At 41.4% G+C, this 20,043-nt stretch overlaps 1 protein-coding gene across 19 annotated transcripts in view; it reads left to right on the top strand.

Moving 5' to 3' along the window:
• Positions 1-20,043, top strand: part of ART3 (ADP-ribosyltransferase 3 (inactive)) — a 130,383-nt gene that overhangs the window by 99,391 nt on the left and 10,949 nt on the right. For all 19 annotated transcript variants that reach the window (XM_073237449.1, XM_073237450.1, XM_073237459.1 and 16 more), the window contains exons 3-4: positions 2,877-3,588; positions 19,618-19,650. In XM_073237449.1, coding sequence (XP_073093550.1) covers positions 2,877-3,588; positions 19,618-19,650 — 745 coding nt within the window. The remainder of the gene's footprint in view (positions 1-2,876; positions 3,589-19,617; positions 19,651-20,043) is intronic.

Below are 20,043 nucleotides of genomic sequence, written 5' to 3'. Positions count from 1 at the left end.
GTGGATACCATGCAAGTATAGAATAGTGGAAAGACAGAATGATATGGAAGGCGCTATCCCTTTGTTTGTAGAAACCCTTAATGGTGTCCCTGGGCAGATTTGCTCATTGCATTTTCTGATCCATAGGTCAGAGTGCAGGGTTGTTATGAGGGCAAAATTAAATTCTTTAAAAAATGCTATGTAATTATCAGAGAAAAGGCCATTTTACTATTTCATTTTACAAATAGTTCATTTTACTATTTTGCCAGTGTCTATGCTAGATCCTTTGAATTCAAAAGATAAATATGATACAGATTTTTCCCTTTAGGAACTTAGAGTAAAATTCATATATTCCTATCATGAAATAATAGAAATACCAAGTTTGATGAAGACTTGATAGGTACTAGGCATGGGGCTGAGGGCTCTGCATATATTTATTTATTTAAAAAAATTAAGATATCATTGATATACCATCTTGTGAAGATTTCACACTAGCAACATTGTGGTTACTACATTCACCCATATCATCAAGGCCCCCTCCCACCCCATTGCAGTCACTGTCCATCAGTGTAGTAAGATTTTATAGAGTCACCACATGTCTTCTCTGTGCTATACTGCCTTCCCTGTGACCCCCCCTACATTATGTGTACTCATAATGCCCTTTAATACCCTTCTCCCTCCCTCCCCACCCCCCACCCCCACTCCTCCCCTTTGGTAACCGCTCATTCCTTCTTGGAGTCTGTGAGTCTGCTGCTGTTTTGTTCCTTCAGTTTTGCTTCATTGTTATACTCCACAAATGAGTGAAATCATTTGGTATTTGTCTTTCTCCCCCTGGCTTATTTTACTGAGCATAATGCCCTCTAGCTCCATCCATGTTGTTGCAAATGGTACGATTTGTTTTCTTCTTATGGCTGAATAATATCCCACTGTATATATGTCTTTATCCTTTCATCTACTGATGGACACTTAGGTTGCTTCCATATCTTGGCTATTGTAAATATTGCTGCGAAAAACATAGGGGTGCATATGTCTTCATGAATCAGGTATCTTGTTTTCTTTGGGTGAATTCCTAGGAGTGGAATTCCTGGGTCAAACAGTATTTCTATTTTTAGTTTTTTGAGGAACCTCCATACTGTTTTCCACAATGGTTGAACTAGTTTACATTATCACCAACAGTGTAGAAGGGTTCCCCATTCTCCACATCCTCACCAACATTTGTTGTTCCTAGTTTTTTCTATGTTGACCATCCTAACTGGTGTGAGGTGATATCTCATTGTGGTTTTAATTTGCATTTCCCTGATAATTAGTGATGTGAAGCATCTTTTCATGTGCCTGTTGGCCATCTGAATTTCTTCTTTGGAGAATTGTCTGTTCAGCTCCTTTTTAATTGAGTTATTTGTTTTTTAGTTGTTGAGGTATGTGAGTTCTTTATATATTTTGGATGTTAAATTAACCCCTTGTCAGATATATCATTTACAAATATATTCTCCCATACTGTAGGATGCCTTTTTGTTCTGCTGATGGTGTCCTTTGCTGTACAGCTTTTCAATTTGATGTAGTCCCCTCTGTTCATTTTTGCTTTTGTTTCCCTTGACTGAGGAGATGTGTTCATGAAAAAGTTGCTCAAGTTTATATTCAAGATATGTTTGCCTATGTTTTCTTCTATGAGTTTTATGGTTTCATGACTTACATTCAGCTGTTTGATCCATTTCGAGTTTACTTTTGTGTATGGAGTTTGACAGTAATCCAGTTCCATTCTCTTACATGTAGCTGTCCAGGGCTCTGCATATATTTATTAATCCTCACAACATATATTTATTAATCCTCACAATTAAGATATTATATCTTCACTTCATTCTCATTTTTAGATGAAAACATTGAAACTCAGAACAACTAACTTCTCCATACCTTATTAGTAATTAACATCTACTTAATAACAGATGGAATTTGAACCCAGCTCTGTTGGCCTCCCAGCTGTTGATTACTTTATTCCATCTTGCTGCTTATGTTCTGTGTATCATTTAAAGATGCTTTAGGCTTTTTTCAGTTGTAAATGATAGAAGCACAATTCAAACTAGCTCAAGTAAATAGGGAATTTACTGATATAATAATATTATTGAGATAAGCTACAGTTTACAGGTACAGCCAGCCCCAGGGCCTTAAGCAATGTTATCAGGGCCTCAGCTCCTCCTCCACTTAGCTCTGCCAGGTTCTCTTTGTTGGCTTTATTTGCAGACAGGATTCTCCATGGGACTAAAAGAATAATAACTACTGGCTGTCCCAAACCAGTATAATCCTTAAAGCTATGGTTGTAGAGGAAGAAATGGCCTTTTCTTTTCTTTTTTTTTTTTTCAGGGAGTCCCCTGTTTTTTAAGCCTGCATCATTGCTTATCATGGGGGCTGAAGGTACAGAGTCAGTCCTACCTAAGTCACATGGACCAGGGGGGAGGCATCCTCAAAGAAAAAGGGGTGATACTTGCCATTGTGTGTTTGTCAGGTAAAGTATTTCACACATGATACTTCAAATTAATCCAACAGTTGAGGGGTTGAGGAAATCTAGCTAAGAATATTGTTCAATGCCAGGACCACTACCCGTTTCTTCAATTTCACGTTCATTATTCTTTCCTCCGCACCACAGTTTCTGGTGAATGAGTTACAGGCATAATCATACTTCTTACCCATACTTCTCACCAACTAAGATTTAGTCTTTCATACAAATAGGTCACAGCTGAGAAAAGTTATCAGTAGCAATGGACTATGCTTCCAACATCCAGAGTTGGTTGCAAGCAAGGGAGAGATTCTTGGCAGGCACAAGGGGTGTGGAGGCAGTAATGTGTGAGAAAATGATATACGCCAAGTGTCTTATTTCAAAGCATTAATTTCATTTTCCTTTGAAGGTGAAGGCTGAAATATTAGACATGGCAGATGATGCATTTGATGATGAATACCTGAAATGCATTGACAAGATGGAAATCAAGTATGTTCCCCAACTGCTCAAGGAGGAAAAAGCAAGCCATCAGCTCTTGAAGGATGTGTGGGAAAATGCAAAAGCCAAATGGGAAGCCCAGAAGATGCAGCTCTCTGTCCCTGTAAATTTTAAGGATAACCATGGAATAGCCCTGATGGCATACATTTCTGAAGCCCAAGCGCAAACTCCCTTCTACCATATGTTCAGTGAAGCAGTGAAGGTGGCCGGCCAGTCTCGAAAGGATTATATCTATGGTTTCCAGTTCAAAGCTCTTCATTTCTACTTGAGCACAGCCCTGCAGCTGCTGAGAAGACCTTGTGAGGACAGTCACAAGAGTGTGGTATACAGCCTGAGCCAGGGTGCTTCATTTCCCTCTGGAGAGCCAGCCCAAGCCCGATTTGGCCACTTCGCCCTGGCATATGCAGTCCAGCCTCAAGCTGCCAGCAACCAAGACATTCTGTTAACTATCCACACGTGCTTTGCAGTTGCCATTGAGAACTTTTTTGATAAAGAAAGTGAAAGAATTGTTTTAATACCTCTAAATGAGGTTTTTCATGTGTCACAGGGTGGGACTGGCAACAATCTTATCCTTCAGAGCACGAACAAGACCTGCAGTCATTACGACTGTGCATTTCTAGGTGGTAAGTGTCTCTGTGCCGTCTGTGCTTATCTGGAGGGGAGGAGTGGGATTATGAGGCCCAGGGAGCGGTCAGGGAAGAACCTCAGAGGTGTTTGAGATGAGAAATGACATTGGAGATCTCCAGTCCAGCTCCTTTCATACTGTTACTTTCTTCTTCCATAATTTAATTTTATTAAATAATACATTTACAATAGTATTGGAACGATTGTATTGTAAATAGTATTGTTTTTTTTTTAAAAAAAAAAACCTCTCTAGAAGACAATGATTTTCAACCAGGGGCAATTTTGCCCTATAGGGTCATTTGGCAGCAGCTAAAAACATTTTCAGTTGTCACAACTATCCCTAGTCGCTACTAGCATCCAGTGGTAGAGGCCAAAGACACCACTAAGTAATGCAAAGAGGGCCTCCGTAACAAACCCTATTCCAAGGCTTACAATGAAAAATAGCACTCCCTGCCCCACCCCTTCCCATGCCCAATTCCCACTCCTCAGTGGCATCCATTGTATTTTTTTTTTCAGGTACTTACTGTTGAGTTTCTAAGTAAATAACATGTCCTTGGTTTTTAAATTTTTAGATATCATCTATTGACTTCTCTTTATAGAGAATGAATATTTAGCTCTCATGTACCCTGCGTTAGGAATTCTTTATTGCGTTCAGCTGTAATGGGAAACCTGCCTGATAGCTCTTGATGGACTTTAAGTGTAGGCTGTCCCAAATTGGTACAGTGGCTCCACCACACCATCAGTAACTCAGGCTCTTTCTGTCTTTCTGTCCCACCAGTCTTAGTGTGTGTTTTGCTGATGCACGTCTGCAGGGTGACTGTTGCAGCTGTAAGCAATCAGTCTGCATTCAAGACAAAAGAAGGGGAAGGGAAAGGCTGCTAAATCTGCCTATTTAATCAGGAAACTAAAAGCTTTCCCAAAACTCATATTAGACTTGTGATTTACGTATCATTGGCTAGAACCTACTTGTCATAAGTACAAGAAAAGTTTGGAAAGGGGGTGATTAGCTCTTCTAGTCTCTATAGTGTATGGAGGCAAGGGAGAAGGGAACTAGAGAGAGTTGTTAGGTCAGAAACCAGAAGTACCTGATAACCACCACTCTCCTCCTCAATGCTTGCACATTTCCCCCTGCCCACTCTCCCACTGGAATAAAGACTGGTGCCTTTTCTATCCCAGGGTTATTAGTTCTAGTATGTTTTTTTTTGTTTCCTTAGTTTTTATATATCATCAGTATTCCAGCCCCAAATCCATAGAAACATAAAGCTCCTTTAATACATTCAGACATGTCAGATACATTTCTTTTTCTGGGTGTACTCCTGGATTCCCCCATCACCTGCTTTATGCTATGCTCTCTAGGTCTGCGGAATGTCCTGAAATCGCTCCTCTGAGGCTTTCTTTTCCTTCCTCCCTGTGAGGAATCTCCTGTATCTTGGATTTCCTCCTCTTACTTGAATTACTTCATTGTTGGCAGTGGGGGTGGGGGTGGGGGGTGGGATAAGGGTAGTCAGATGTTTTGTGAGAAAAGGAACATTGAGGCATATTTTCTAAGACTTTGTCTGAAAATCTACCTTTAGGCTTGAATGATAGTTTATAAAGATTTGTATTTGTTTTGGCAGTTATTTTCCTTGGAATTTTGGAGATATTGCTCCATTGTCTTCTGGTTTCTAGCATTGCTGAAAAGGGTGAAGCCTTTCTAGTTAATAAAACTTTGAATGAGGCCTGTTTTTTTTCTCTGCAAGGTTTTATGATGTTTTCTTTATCCCCAGCTTTCTGAAATTTTACAGTGTTGTGCCTTAGTTATGTGAGTAGAGTTAACAAAACCCTTTCTCCTTCCTCCTATGAGAATGGCCTCCTGTTGATCTTCTAGCACTGTTTCTATGTAATCTATCAAAGGTGGAAGGACAACTGTGTAACCATGCAACGCTGCCTATGGTAAACATAATCCTGGCATGGTAAAGTGCATCTGAGCTGGGAGGATTGTGAATGAACTATAAATACTTGGGAGGAAGCTGTAGCGTGGACATTCCAAATGTGGTATATTCTTCCTGCTGAGCTCTGGACTGGCTGGTGTAAGAGATGGACTAGTATAAGAGATGGTGGCATGAGGATGATGGCATAAGCTAGGATGGTTCCTGCACCCCCTGTGTCCTCTTGTTTCTTTGTACCCTTGTTGTAATTCTGGGGGCTAGAGAACAGCTTTGCATTGAAGGGATCTATCTGATGCTGCCCTGTTGCTGAACAGTATGCTATATTCCCTGCCTTGCATTCTCAGCAAAACTGAGGCAACTGGTAAGGGGATGGCCTTTTTGGGTCTTATGAGTGTGAATGTCTAGCTCTAGATCCCAAAATGCGTGACTGCTGGTCAGGCAGAGTAAGTATTGCAGTAGGGCTTCAGCAAAGTGAGATAGACTTTTCAACCTTGACTCACTGCGGTCAATGCACAATAAGACAAAACAAGAACAGGTGGGGAAGTGCTCATGAGGCATCTTGCCTGGGTGGGGGCTGATCCACTAATGACTTCATGGCAGAGGCTTTATGGCCCTTGAGGTGCCTGGGACACAGAATTGAAGGAAGTCCTCACTCTCAGAGTAAGTACACTTGCACCATCTCCACTTACATAATCCTAAGAGTGAGGGCCACCTTATATTTTGTGCTCTAGACACTTCAGTTGCCTCAGTCTAGTCCTGGCCCAGAGGTGCAAGTGGGTGAGACTAAACACCTTGAGGGGGCAGATGAAGACTGAGTGGTAAATTTGTGTTGAGGGGAAAAATGCACATTCCCCTCGCAACCATATGTTGGACTTGACCAAAAACCAAGTCATTTGGAGCTGGTTAATACCAGCTCATGGGAGCTGATCATGGACATGCATCTTTCAATTTCCTTGTATAGTAGCTTGAAATTGGCCATGGTTGAGAGTTACACCATGGAAATCAGCAAACACTACAGCAGGTCAGGAGACCCACTCCCGCAAACCCATTCAGCTTTACCCACACATAACAGCCAGAAACCCAGTTGCAGTTGGGCTGGCAGTGATACCACTTTTGGCACTCCTAATGCATTTAGCCAAACACTGAATTCTGGGTTATACCAAAACCCAGTCTGCAGTCCAGGCCAAATCAATCACTGGTATCTGGCTGATGGACAGAATGGGCAGGGGAGCCCACAGAGTCCATGTTTGTGAGTGTGATTATGATGAACAAAAGGGGTGGAGCCATTGGGTTGATGGAGAAGGAGCCAGGACTCAGACCTGCATGGAGGCGTGGCATTGGGAGCCAGGGTGAGGAAGTTGGGGAGGGAATGGGCACACCTCTGTGGGCCTCTTTCAGGTCAGGCAGAAGCTCTACAGCAGGTTACCGTGGAGACCAGCCACAAGGGGAAATCTCTGTCGGCTCTCGTGTGCTCTTTGTTTGGCAAGCTCTGACCAACGCCACACGCTTCGTGTTGAGTCAGTGCCACTACAGGGTCTTACCAATGTCCTCTGCTGCCATCTCGTGATGACTAATGGGGACTCAGGGTCAAAAATTCCCTACAGTGAGCATTAAAAGCTAGGCTGTTAGAAACACCGTGAAGGATAGTAAGCAGGGGTTTTAAAAGCTCAAAATAATCAGAACCTTGATGCATTGTGACTGAATATAACTCTGGATGAAAAAAAGGCTTTTTCTAAAGGGGATAAAAAAATTATACTGTGCTAAATTTAATCCTAACACAGACCTGTTTTACTGTTTCAAACTTGCTTATGATATCCAAGATAAAAAATTGGGGACCTTACAAAAAAACTAGTTAGCTAAAAAAAAATAGTTCAGTTGGTTAGGAAGTAGAGAAAGATCAATGTCCCATTAGAAAATACAATCCTTTAATTGTGGTGGTCTAAGATACTAGTCTTGGTATTTAATTCAAGATTATGTAAATGAACTGTGAGTAAATGGTAACAAAATCCTTTTTCCTTCCTCATGGGAAAATTACCACAGGCTCATCTTCTTCTGTGCTCTTTTTCTAGGAAATTTGATAAAGGTGGAATATCAGCTGGTAATCAGGCTATATTCTTTATCTTTAAAAATGACCCCATAGGAAAACTGCACCTGGATTGGGAAGACCATAGATAAATTATAAATACCTGATGGGAAGCCATACCTTTGGGGTTCCTTGAACCTTATAGTGCAGATATGATAGAAGGTTTATTGGAAGAAAACTTGTAAATAGAGAAACAGTAAAGCAGACATCATCCCCTGAACTCTCATTATTTCACTGAGCTGGCTGGGCATTGATCTTCTGGCATTTTGGACAGTGTTCCTGTAGAGAGGGGCCAGGCAGTGTATAAGTAAATATGCTCTACAGATTAATTAATAGAGTCATGGAGGCAGGGAATATCAAGGTTCCCTGGCTGGAAAATGACCTTGTTAGAAAGGAGGAGCCCCTGAACTCCAGTGGCTGGTATTAGTCTTTTTTGTTGAGCTTACATAGAACTGTTGAACCAGGTTTCTGCTAAGCTTAATCAAAAGGGAGAAAGCAGATGAACCTACAAAACTATCTATATTTTTTTAAGATAAATCTATCCCTAGACCTTGAGGGCTCATTAAATATAAGTATCTCCACTGGTTCTGATTGACACTCTTTTTTAGCCTTCCCTGACAGGAGCTAAGTTCCTGTGCTGTTGGAATTGTCTGGGACTGTGGGGCACTGGTAAGATACTATATGTACATAGGCCAGATAGGAAGTGACATATCCATCACCATGAGAAATTCACATTATGAGTCAATGCCTAGAACAATTCAGAAGGCTGTTCAGACTGTTCATCCATATTTGTAGGAAAAGGGAGAACACTTTACCACCAACTCATTCCAAACTTTCACCCACCAGACTCGTTCATCCCTATTGTATCAGTCAGTGTTCAGCCAGAGAAATAGAATCAGCAGGAAATACATATTAAGTCACTAATGGCAAGGCATTGGCTTACACAATTGTGGCTGGCAAGGCAAGTCTGGAATCTGTAGAGCAGGAAAGGCAGGCTGCAGGTCATGGCCATGAGCTGAAGCTACTGTCCACAGGCAGAATTTCTTCCTCTGGAAAGCCCCAATTCTTCTCTTATGGCCTTTCAACTGATTCAGTCAGTCCAACTAGATTATTTTATATAATCTCCCTTAATTAAAGTTCGCTGATTATAGACTTTAATCACACCTACAAAATACCTTCAAGGCAACAGCTAGATCAGTATTTAGTTTGAATCATTGGGGCCTGTATCCTGGATAAGCTGACACATAAAACTGACCCTCACACCTGTATTAGTTATCCACCACAGCATAACAAATTACTCCAGAATATAGTAACTTAAAATAACGTTTATTATCTCACAGTTGCTGTGGGTCAGGAATCTGGGTGTGGTGTAGCTGGGTCTCCTGATGCTGGGTCTCTTACAAAGCTGCAGCCATCTAAGACTTGGCAGGAAAAGATCTGCTTCCTGGCTCACTATCATGGCTGTTGGCAGGATGCAGCTCCTTGTGGGTTGCTGGCGGGAGGCCTCCCTTGTTTCTAGCCACAGTAGGTCTTGCCATAGACTGTCCCACAGCATGGCAGCTTGCTTTATCAAAAGGCACAAGGGAGCATGCCAGCAAGTCAGTCCTTTGCAGCCTAATCACAGAACTGAACATCTCATCACTTCTGCTGTATTTGTTTGCTAGAAGCAAATCACTAGGTTAAATCCACACTCAAGAGGAGATGATCACATCTGGAGGTGGGATCCAGGGAGCCATGTCAGAAGCTGCCTACCGTAATCCCACCCATTATAGTCTGTCACCTCCTCTTGGGAATGATCTACACTGGCTCTCCTTTTTCCACGATGATGATGAATTCCATGGTGATGTCTGTGCGCAGAGGAGAAGAGCCACAGAACCACTGGAAGCAAAGTCAGCATCCAGTGATTCATTATTGCTGCTTTTGATGTGACTGATGTGAACTGTCTGTTCACCAAGGTGATATGAAATACATATTCATATACTTAAGTTAAAACAGGTATTACATGAATGTCCATGCATCCACTGAAGTCAGAACCAGCAAACACACACAAAGGAGAGGAATATACCCTTCCTCCCATTCCCCTTATCCTCCAACCCCAAATTCCTTGGTGTTTGGCAGCTCAGCCAGGGCAGAAGTTAGTACAGTTGTGTGCAATTTATAAACAGCTGAAGACAGCCGGGTCAGTCAGCCCTACAGAAATCTTCATCAGGGAGGCTGGTAGAATTTTTCATTTGAAGTCCTATTAAATTCCTTACTGTGGTAGATTTGCTTATAGAGCCAGAAGCTACAGTAGAGACCATGGCCACAAGTTTGTTTTGTTTTGTCAGTCTCCAGATACTTTTCTTTAGATGCAGTTGCTTCACATGAGCACATGTGTGTGTGACATAAAGACTGAATGCATGAGTTGTATTGACTGTATTCTTTCCAAGGAGAGGGACCATATATGGGCTTATCTTTAGTAATCCAGTTCTAGGTGTCTCAGTGGGCTGAACACACAACTGGGGCATTAGTGTGTGCACATCAGTGTAGTAAAGGTGTATTTCAGTCAGTACCAAGGAGGTGTGCTCCCTGCCAGGATCACAGTGGAAGTTCGGCTTCTCACGCGCAGCAATCAACAGGTTATAACACTGTTACAGTGGATGGATGCAGCATTCTATTCGGTTGGCCAACCTGGGGCAGGCTGTTTTATTCAAGAATTGTACTCTCTTTCAGATGAAGTCTTGTAAATAAAACCCCCCATCGAGTTAGTGGATGGGTAAAGTAGTAGGAAAGGCTTTTGGGTGTCTAATGCAAGGGTTCTCGGCTTTCTTGGTTCATGGTGTCCTTAGTGTTGTCATCACTTTTTCCAGTGTCCCTAAACTAAAACAAATGCCTAAAAGTTCCATTTTTTAAGTAAAGTCAAACAACTCAATAAATGTTTATGTCCTAACATCTTAGTAGCTTTTAAAAAAAGTAATACACATACATTTTTAAGTACTATTATTTCATTCTTAACCACAATAACTTGCTAATGGGATGTTTGTGCCTATTGGACATTGCACAGCTTCTCAAACCTTGGAATGAATTAGACACTACCTCATTTCCTGATTCACATTGATTTTCACATTTTTGGTTTTATGGCAACAATTGCTGAAAACACAGCTTTGCAAATATATAGTCTCATCAAACAGAATGTACTGTGGTACAACTTGAAACTGCATTCCGCCTCAGGCTCCTTGTAGTCGGTCATGTGCTGTCTGGGAGATAGTGGGTGTGGCTGTGTTTGTCCTGAAATTTTTAAACACCCCTTAGTGCCCCTGTGAATTTGCAACAGCATTCAGGGACGCCTCTGCACTCTGTGGAAACTGCAGATCTATTCGATGGACAGCCACTTGTTCGTGCAAGTGGATAATAAGGCCTTTGGAGCCAGCTTTGGCCCTTAATTGGAGGTAAATTTCCATGTGACAACAGAACTTCTGGGGATTTATCCTGCCTCATGGTAATTTAGTTTGGTGAGAACCCATTATATGATAAGGTACTGGGTGGGAGAGTCATGACTTACTTTCAGTAAGACAGGCCCAACATGGACTAGCAGCATCCTCCCCGCAGAGCCGGGATGTCCTTGCGTTCAAATGCCCAGAGGCCGCAAATACTGCTGGACTGTTCTTGCCAGGAATCCCAGTCAACCAGGAGTTTGGTCAAAGCTGTCTGTAGTTTCTTGGGACCTGAAGGAGAAAGGGAAATCCTGGGAGGGCTTTATTTACTTTTGGCTAAACTGCTTCTTGGGCTTCCTTCTGGAGAGTTCCCTGCTAAAGTGACCGTTTTCACAAGGTTTTCCAGTGTAACTGATGGGAAGAGGCCCTCGTCTTGATCCTGTGCACTTTGTCCGGGGCCTTGGGTAGCTAGCTTCCTAACACATAGAAGCTGATCAGTACTTTGCTGAATTCTTGAGGGAAACCCTTTGAAGATCTCTAGAGTTTTCCATGCAGCTCCCTTTCTTCAGTACTCTGGAAAAAACGAGTTGTCCTGAAATTTTCTTTGTGGAGAAAATTTTAATTACTCAGTTAAAATACCACTTGAGTTTTCTGTTTATTCTTGTTATTTTTGATAAGTTATATTTTTCTAGGCATTTGTCTTACATTTCAAATTTACAGGAGTAAAGTTAGTCATAGTAATCTCATGTCTTTTTACACCTGCTGAACCTGCAGGTACATTCTCTTTTCTCATTCCATATATATGTGCACCTTCTGCCATTATTTCCAGATCAGTATCCTATCCATGTCTAATTGTGCTACTTCTTTAGTGACTCAAAATAGTTTTGATACTTTCCTGCTGAAAAGCTAATGAAAAATTAAATCCAGAGTCAAATAGGGTGGAGAAATGCAGTCTTGAATAAATGGATTGATGTTAACATTAAAAAAGATACCTCAGAGGGAGCCAAGATGGCGGCATGAGTAGAGCAGCAGAAATCTCCTCCCAAAACCATATATATTTTTGAAAATACAACAAAAACAACTATCCCTAAAAGAGAGACCAGAAGATACAGGACAACAGCCAGGCTACATCTACACCTGCGAGGACCCAGCACCTCACAAAGGGGGTAAGATACAAGCTCCAGCCTGGCAGGGCCCGAGCACCCCTCACCCCAGCTCCCAGTGGGAAGAGAAGAGTTGGGGCAGGGACGGAGAGGGAGCGCAGGACTGGTAAACACCCAGCCCTAGCCATCCACACCAGAGCGCAGACACACTGTGTGGGCTGCTGGATACTAGGGAAATGGGAAAGTAAAATCTGCGAGTAGGTCCCCACAGCCGGTGCCCCTGGGACAAAGAAAAGAGAGTGCTTTTTGAAAGACTTAAAGGGACAGAGACCCCACAGCTGGACGGAAACGTCCCGGGACACTTAGCCTAGCAGCTGGGAATCCTGGGGAACTCCAGGTGCCCTAACCCCCTGGGTGGCAGTGCGGCTCCGAGGCCCCTCACAGAGATAAATAGCCTCCTACCCGTTTCCCCTCGGATGCCGCTCCACCATAGTGGAGCAGCAGCCTGAGGCTGGCCATGCCCACAGCAGCAGGGCAGAGATTCTTTCACAGCAGCCAGGCAAGATTTAGAAACCCTGTCTGTGCACAGCTGCCCAGCACAAGCCACTAGGGGTCGCCGTACTTCCAGGAGAGGAAGGCCACAAACTAGCAAGAAGGGACATTCCCTCAGCCAACACATGTGCCAGCTCCGCACAACCACCTCTTTCGCCATGAGAAGGCAGAGAATTTGATACAAACCAGACTAACCCAGACATCCTCTCCTGAGAAGGAATCTGGGGAGATAGACCTAACCAATCTCCCTACAAAAGAATTCAAAATAAAGGTCCTAACCACGCTGATGGATCTTCAGAGAAATATGGAAGAACTAAGGGATGAAGTCTGGAAGGAGATTACAGAAATGAAACAATCTCTGGAAGGATTTATAAGCAGAATGGATAAGATGCAAGACGCCATTGATGGAATAGAAACCAGAGAACAGGAACACATAGAAGCTGAAGCAGAGAGAGATAAAAGGATCTCCAGGAATGAAACAATATTAAGAGAACTGTGTGACCAATCCAAAAGGAACAATATCTGCATTATAGGGGTACCAGAAGAAGAAGAGAGAGAAAAAGGGATAGAAAGTGTATTTGAAAAAATAATTGCTGAAAACTTCCCCAAACTGGGGAAGGAAATAATTGTTCAGAACACTGAAGTATACAGAACTCCCAACAGAAGGGACCCAAGGAGGACAACACCAAGACACATAATAATTAAAATGGCAAAGATCAAGGACAAGGACAGAGTTTTAAAGGCAGCTAGAGAGAGGAAAATGGTCACCAACAAAGGAAAACCCATCAGGCTATCATCAGACTTCTCAAAAGAAACCTTATAGGCCAGAAGAGAATGGCATGATATATTTAATGCAATGAAACAGAAGGGCCTTGAACCAACAATACTGTATCCAGCACGATTATTATTTAAATATGAAGGAGGGATTAAACAATTCCCAAACAAGCAAAAGTTGAGGGTATTTGCCTCCCACAAACCACCTCTACAGGGTATTTTAGAAAGAATGCTCTAGATGGAAGCACTTCTAAGGCTAAACAGATGTCACCAGAGAAAATAAAATCACAGCAAAGAAAGCAGACCAACCAAATACTAATTAAAGGCAAAAAATAAAATCAAATACCCACAAAAGCAGTTAAAGGAAACACAAAAGAGCACAGAATAAAACACCCAACATATAAAGAATGGAGGATGAGGAATAAGAAGGGAGAGAAATAATCACCAGACAGTGTCTATAATAGCTCAATAAGCGAGTTAAGTTAGGCAGTAAGATATGAAAGAAGCTAACCTTGAACCTTTGGCAACCACGAATCTAAAGCATGCAACGGCAATAAGTACCTATCTTTCAATAATCACCCTAAATATAAATGGACTGAATGCACCAATCGAAAGACACAGACTAAGAAAATGTATAAAAAAGCAAGACCCATCTATATGCTGCTTACAAGAGACCCATCTCAAACCCAAAGACATGCACAAACTAAAAGTCAAGGGATAGAAAAAGATAATCAATGCAAACAACAGGGAGAAAAAAGCAGGTGTTACGGTACTAGTATCAGCCAAAATAGACTTCAAAACAAAGAAAGTAACAAGAGATAAAGAAGGACATTACATAATGATAAAGGGCTCAGTCCAACAAGAGGATATAACTATTATAAATATATGTGCACCCAACACAGGAGCACCAGCATATGTGAAACAAATACGAACAGAATTAAAGGAGGAAATAGAATGCAATGCATTCATTTTAGGAGACTTCAACAAATCACTCACTCCAAAGGATAGATCCACCAGACAGAAAATAAGTAAGGACACAAAGGCACCGAACAACACACTAGAACAGATGGACCTAATAGACATCTATAGAACTCTACATCCAAAAGCAACAGGATACACATTCTTCTCAAGTGCACATGGAATATTCTGCAGAATAGACCACATACTAGACCACAAAAAGACCTCAGTAAATTCCAAAAGATTGAAATTCTACCAACCAACTTTTTAGACCACAAAGGACTAAAACTAGAACTAAATTGTACAAAGAAAGCAAAAAGGCTCACAAACACATGGAGGCTTAACAACATGCTCCTAAATAATCAATGAATCAATGACCAAATCAAAATAGAGATCAAGCAATATATGGAAACAAATGACACAACACAAAGCCCCAACTTCTGTGGGACGCAGCAAAAGCAGTCTTAAGAGGAAACTATATAGCAATCCAGGCATATTTAAAGGAGGAAGAACAATCCCAAATGAATAGTCTAATGTCACAATTATCGAAATTGGAAAAAGAAGAACAAATGAGGCCTAAAGTCAGCAGAAGGAGGGACATAATAAAGATCAGAGAATAAATAAATAAAATGGAGAAGAATAAAATAGAAAAAAATCAATGAAACCAAGAGCTGGTTCTTTGAGAAAATAAACAAAATAGATAAGCCTCTAGCCAGACTTATTAAGAGAAAAAGAGAATCAACTCACATCGACAGAATCAGAAATGAGAAAGGAAAAATCACGATGGACCCCATAGAAATACAAAGAATTATTAGAGAATACTATGAAAACCTATATGTTAACAAACTGGAAAACCTAGAAGAAATGGACAACTTCTTAGAAAAATACAACCTTCCAAGACTGACCAAGGAAGAAACACAAAATCTAAACAAACCAATTACCAGCAAAGAAATTGAAGTGGTAATCAAAAAACTACCCAGGAACAAAACCCCTGGGCCAGATGGATTTACCTCACAATTTTATCAGACATACAGAGAAGACATAATACCCATTCTCCTTAAAGTTCTCCAAAAAATAGAAGAGGAGGGAATACTCCCAAACTCATTCTATGAAGCCAACATTACCCTAATACCAAAACCAGGCAAAAACCCCACCAAAAAAGAAAATTACAGACTAATTCCCTGATGAATGTAGATGCAAAAATACTCAACAAAAAATTAGTAAACCAAATTCAAAAATACATCAAAAGAATCATACACCATGACCAAGTGGGATTCATCCCAGGAATGCAAGGATGGTACCACATTTGAAAATCCATCAACATCATCTACCACATCAACAAAAAGGACAAAAACCACATGATCATCTCCATAGGTGCTGAAAAAGCATTCAACAAAATTCAACATCCATTCATGATAAAAACTCTCAGCAAAAATGGGTATAGAGGGCAAGTACCTCAACATAATAAAGGCCATATATGATAAGCCCACAGCCAACATCATACTGAACAGTGAGAAGCTGAAAGCTTTTCCTCTGAGATCAGGAACAAGACAGGGATGCCCACTCTCCCCACTGTTATTCAACATAGTACTGGAGGTCCTAGCCAGGGCAATTAGACAAAACAAAGAAATATAAGCAATCCAAATTGGTAAAAAAAGAAGTTAAACTGTCACAATTTGCAGATGACAAGATATTGTACATACAAAACCCTAAAGACTCCACCCCAAAACTACTAGAACTGATATTGGCATACAGCAAAGTTGCAGGATACAAAATTAACACACAGAAATATGTGGCTTTCCTATACACTAACAATGAACTAATAGAAAGAGAAATCAGGTAAACAATTCCATTCACAATTGCATCAAAAAGAATAAAATACCTAGGAATAAACCTAACCAAGGAAGTGAAAGACCTATACCCTGAAACCTACAAGACACTCTTAAGAGAAATTAAAGAGGACACCAACAAATGGAAACTCATCCCATGCTCTTAGCTAGGAAGAATTAATATTTCTCAAAATGGCCATCCTGCCCAAAGCAATATACAGATTTGATGCAATCCCTATCAAATTACCAACAACATTCTTCAACGAACTGGAACAAATAGTTCAAAAATTCATATGGAACCACCAAAGACCCCGAATAGCCAAAGCAATCCTGAGAAGGAAGAATAAAGTGGGGGGTATCTTGCTCCTCAACTTCAAGCTCTACTACAAAGCCACAGTAATCAAGACAATTTGGTACTGGCACAAGAACAGAGCCACAGACCAGTGGAACAGAATAGAGACTCCAGACATTAACCCAAACATATATGGTCAATTAGTATATGATAAAGTAGCCATGGACATACAATGGGGAAATGACAGTCTCTTCAACAGATGGTGCTGGCAAAACTGGACAGCTACATGTAAGAAAATGAAACTGGATCACTGTCTAACCCCATACACAAAAGTAAATTCAAAATGGATCAATGACCTGAATGTAAGTCATGAAACCATAAAACTCCTAGAAAAAAACATAGACAAAAATCTCTTGGACATAAACATGAGCGACTTCTTCATGAACATATCTCCCCGGGCAAGGGAAACAAAAGCAAAAATGAACAAGTGGGACTATATCAAGCTGAAAAGCTTCTGTACAGCATAGGACACTATCAATAGAACAAAAAGATACCCTACAGTATGGAAGAATATATTCATAAACGACAGATCCGATAAAGGGTTGACTTCCAAAATATATAAAGAGCTCATGCACCTCAACAAACAAAAAGCAAATAATCCAATTAAAAAATGGGCAGAGGAGCTGAACAGACAGTTCTCCAAAGAAGAAATTCATATGGCCAACAGACATATGAAAAGATGCTCCACATCAATTGTCATCATAGAAATGCAAATTAAAACCACAATGGGATATCACCTCACACCAGTAAGGATTGTCACCATCCAAAAGACAAACAACAACACATGTTGGCGCGGTTGTGGAGAAAGGGGAACCCTCTTGCACTGCTTGTGGGAATGTAAATTAGTTCAGCCATTGTGGAAAGCAGTATGGAGTTTCCTCAAAAAGCTCAAAATAGACATACCATTTGACCCAGGAATTCCACTTCTAGGAATTTACCCTAAGAATGCAGCAGCCCTGTTTGAAAAAGACAGATGCACCCCTATGTTTATTGCAGCACTATATGCAGTAGCCAAGAAATGGAGGCAACCTAAGTGTCCATCAGTAGATGAATGGATAAAGACAATGTGGTACATATACACAATGGAATATTATTCAGCCATAAGAAGGAAACAAATCCTACCATTTGCAACAACATGGATGGAGCTAGAGGGTATTATGCTCAGTTAAATAAGCCAGGCAGAGAAAGACAAGTATCAAATGATGTCAGTCATCTGTGGAGTATAAGAACAAAGAAAAACTGAAGGAACAAAACAGCAGCAGAATCACAGAACCCAAGAATGGACTAACAGTTACCAAAGGGAAAGTGACTGGGGAGGATGGGTGGGAAGGGAGGGATAAGGGCAGGGAAACAGAAAGGGGGCATTATGATTAGCATGTATAACATGGGGGGGTAGCTTGGGGAGGGCTGTGCAACACAGTGAAGACAAATAGTGATTCTACAGCATCTTACTACGCTGATGGACAGTGACTCTAATGGTGTGGGAGGGGGGGACTTGTTGAAGGGGGAGCCTAGTAAACATAGTGTTCTTCATGTAATTGTAGATTAATGATAACAAAATAAAATTAAAATTAAAAAGAAAAAATACGTATCTTCTACCTCTGGGGAGTTGGTCAAAAATTTTGTGCATAAAGATCACTTAGAGTCTTTGTTTAAAATGCAGATTACCAGGCATGAGCCCCCAGAAATTCTCTATCAATAGTCCTGGCAGGGTCCTGGAATCTGCAATTTTAATAAATACCCAGGTGATTCTGAAGTATGTGATTGTAAGACTACACTTTAAGAACCATGCTCTAATTTGTGCTATAGACAAAAGATAAAGGCTTTTAAAATCCCCCTTTCTGGTCTCCAGGCTAAATCTCTCTATTACACTGTAGGTCTTTCATCCCAACTCTCCTCACCTTCATGTAAGCCCTTCGGGTGAGGCTTGCGCTCACTCATCATCTGCTGAGGCAGTATTGTGTATTAGTTTCTAGAACTGTTTTTTACATATCTAGCCCAGCCAAACACCTGAGGTTAGCCTCAGGGTACCACCCCGAGTCTAACAGATCTTTACCATTTCCTGAACTAGTAGAAACTGGAACAAGTTATCTGGATTCTTGGTTCAAAGTTCACAAATAGAACAAGATTACAGAGCACCTTACAAAAGAGCACATCTGTCATAGTGAAGCCAGGCCCCCATCTTAGATGGAGTGGTTCATCCTCAGGTAGTTGAACATCCAGATTAGGCCAGTGAGTTAGCCGGACATGAAGAAGAGATCATAGGACACTAGACCTTCAGGTGGCATTCTGAGAAGCCCTCCCTGGCTCAGGCTGGCCCCAAATCTAAACACCCTCTCGCTGCCGTTTTTGCCTTACTTGCTGTGGGCTGGCTAGCAGACCTCCCTTTTTATTAAGCCTCAGGGGAATCACTGTGGCACTGATGACTCTAGGGCATCACCAGGAGGAGGGTCTAGGGCCTTACTGTTAGGTGCCCTGTTCCTGGTTCTCCAGAAGTTGTGGATTTCTTTACATCTAGAACAGTTTTCTGGGGCAGCCCATCTCTGTTTCTCTACATGAATATGAAGGGTCTTTGTTTATATGGTCAAGGATGCCAAAGATGTGATTAGAATTCTTTCTCCAATGCATAGGAATTGTCATAGTAAAGGAGATTTGCTCAAGGACATTTAGTATCTGAATAGAGGATTAATTGAACAGACAGGTAAATTTTCCCTTGACTTACACAGACTAATCACAGAACAGTCATAACGTATAGCTTTGGATGGGCCTGTGTCGGTCATTTGAAGCAGTCTCCCAGTAAAAGACACAGATGAGGAAATTAAGTTCTAGAAATGTTAGCTGTCTTACCTAAGGTCATACCTCCTTTGTACAATGAATACAAAAATGTAGTTGTTCTGCAGTTTGAATCCCACTAAAGTATGGGTCTGATAGGCGAGGAGTTTGCCGATTAGGTTACTGAGTAGCCACAGGCCAATCTGAAATCTTTACTAGGGTAGATTGTGTCTGACTAATAAAGCTTTCTGTCTTTATGTTTCAGGACTAAAGACTGCACATTGTGTTGAGAACACAGGTAAGATATGCTTTAAAGTATTCTCTGTAGTGGGAGTTTTACCAGCATTATTTCTCACAGCTCTGGGCCCAGGCCCCCCACCAGGGTCCCACTGTCAGTCAGCATTCTCTCAAGGCAGAGCACTGCTGCCACTTGCTTGTTACTGCAGCCCCAGGCAGAGACGTGCATCTCTCGCTCCAGCCTGTTCACGCCCCTGTATGACCCTTCTGCATGGAGTTAGACTCGTGGCCTGTGTTTTGATACCTTAGGAAATAACATTTTGGAGATTAATGAAGGAATAGAGTGACTATGGCTCAGGGGGCTGAGGGGAGACTGGCAGGGACGGAATGGTAGGTAATTTGGTCTATCTCAGCTTCTTCAGAGAAGAACAGGAGGATATGACAAAAAAACGAT

This window comes from Manis javanica, chromosome 5, assembly GCF_040802235.1.
Source record: "Manis javanica isolate MJ-LG chromosome 5, MJ_LKY, whole genome shotgun sequence".
NCBI lineage: Eukaryota > Metazoa > Chordata > Mammalia > Pholidota > Manidae > Manis > Manis javanica.
The sequence above is the reverse complement of the archived record's forward strand: the minus strand, read 5'-3'. Positions and strand labels throughout refer to the sequence as shown.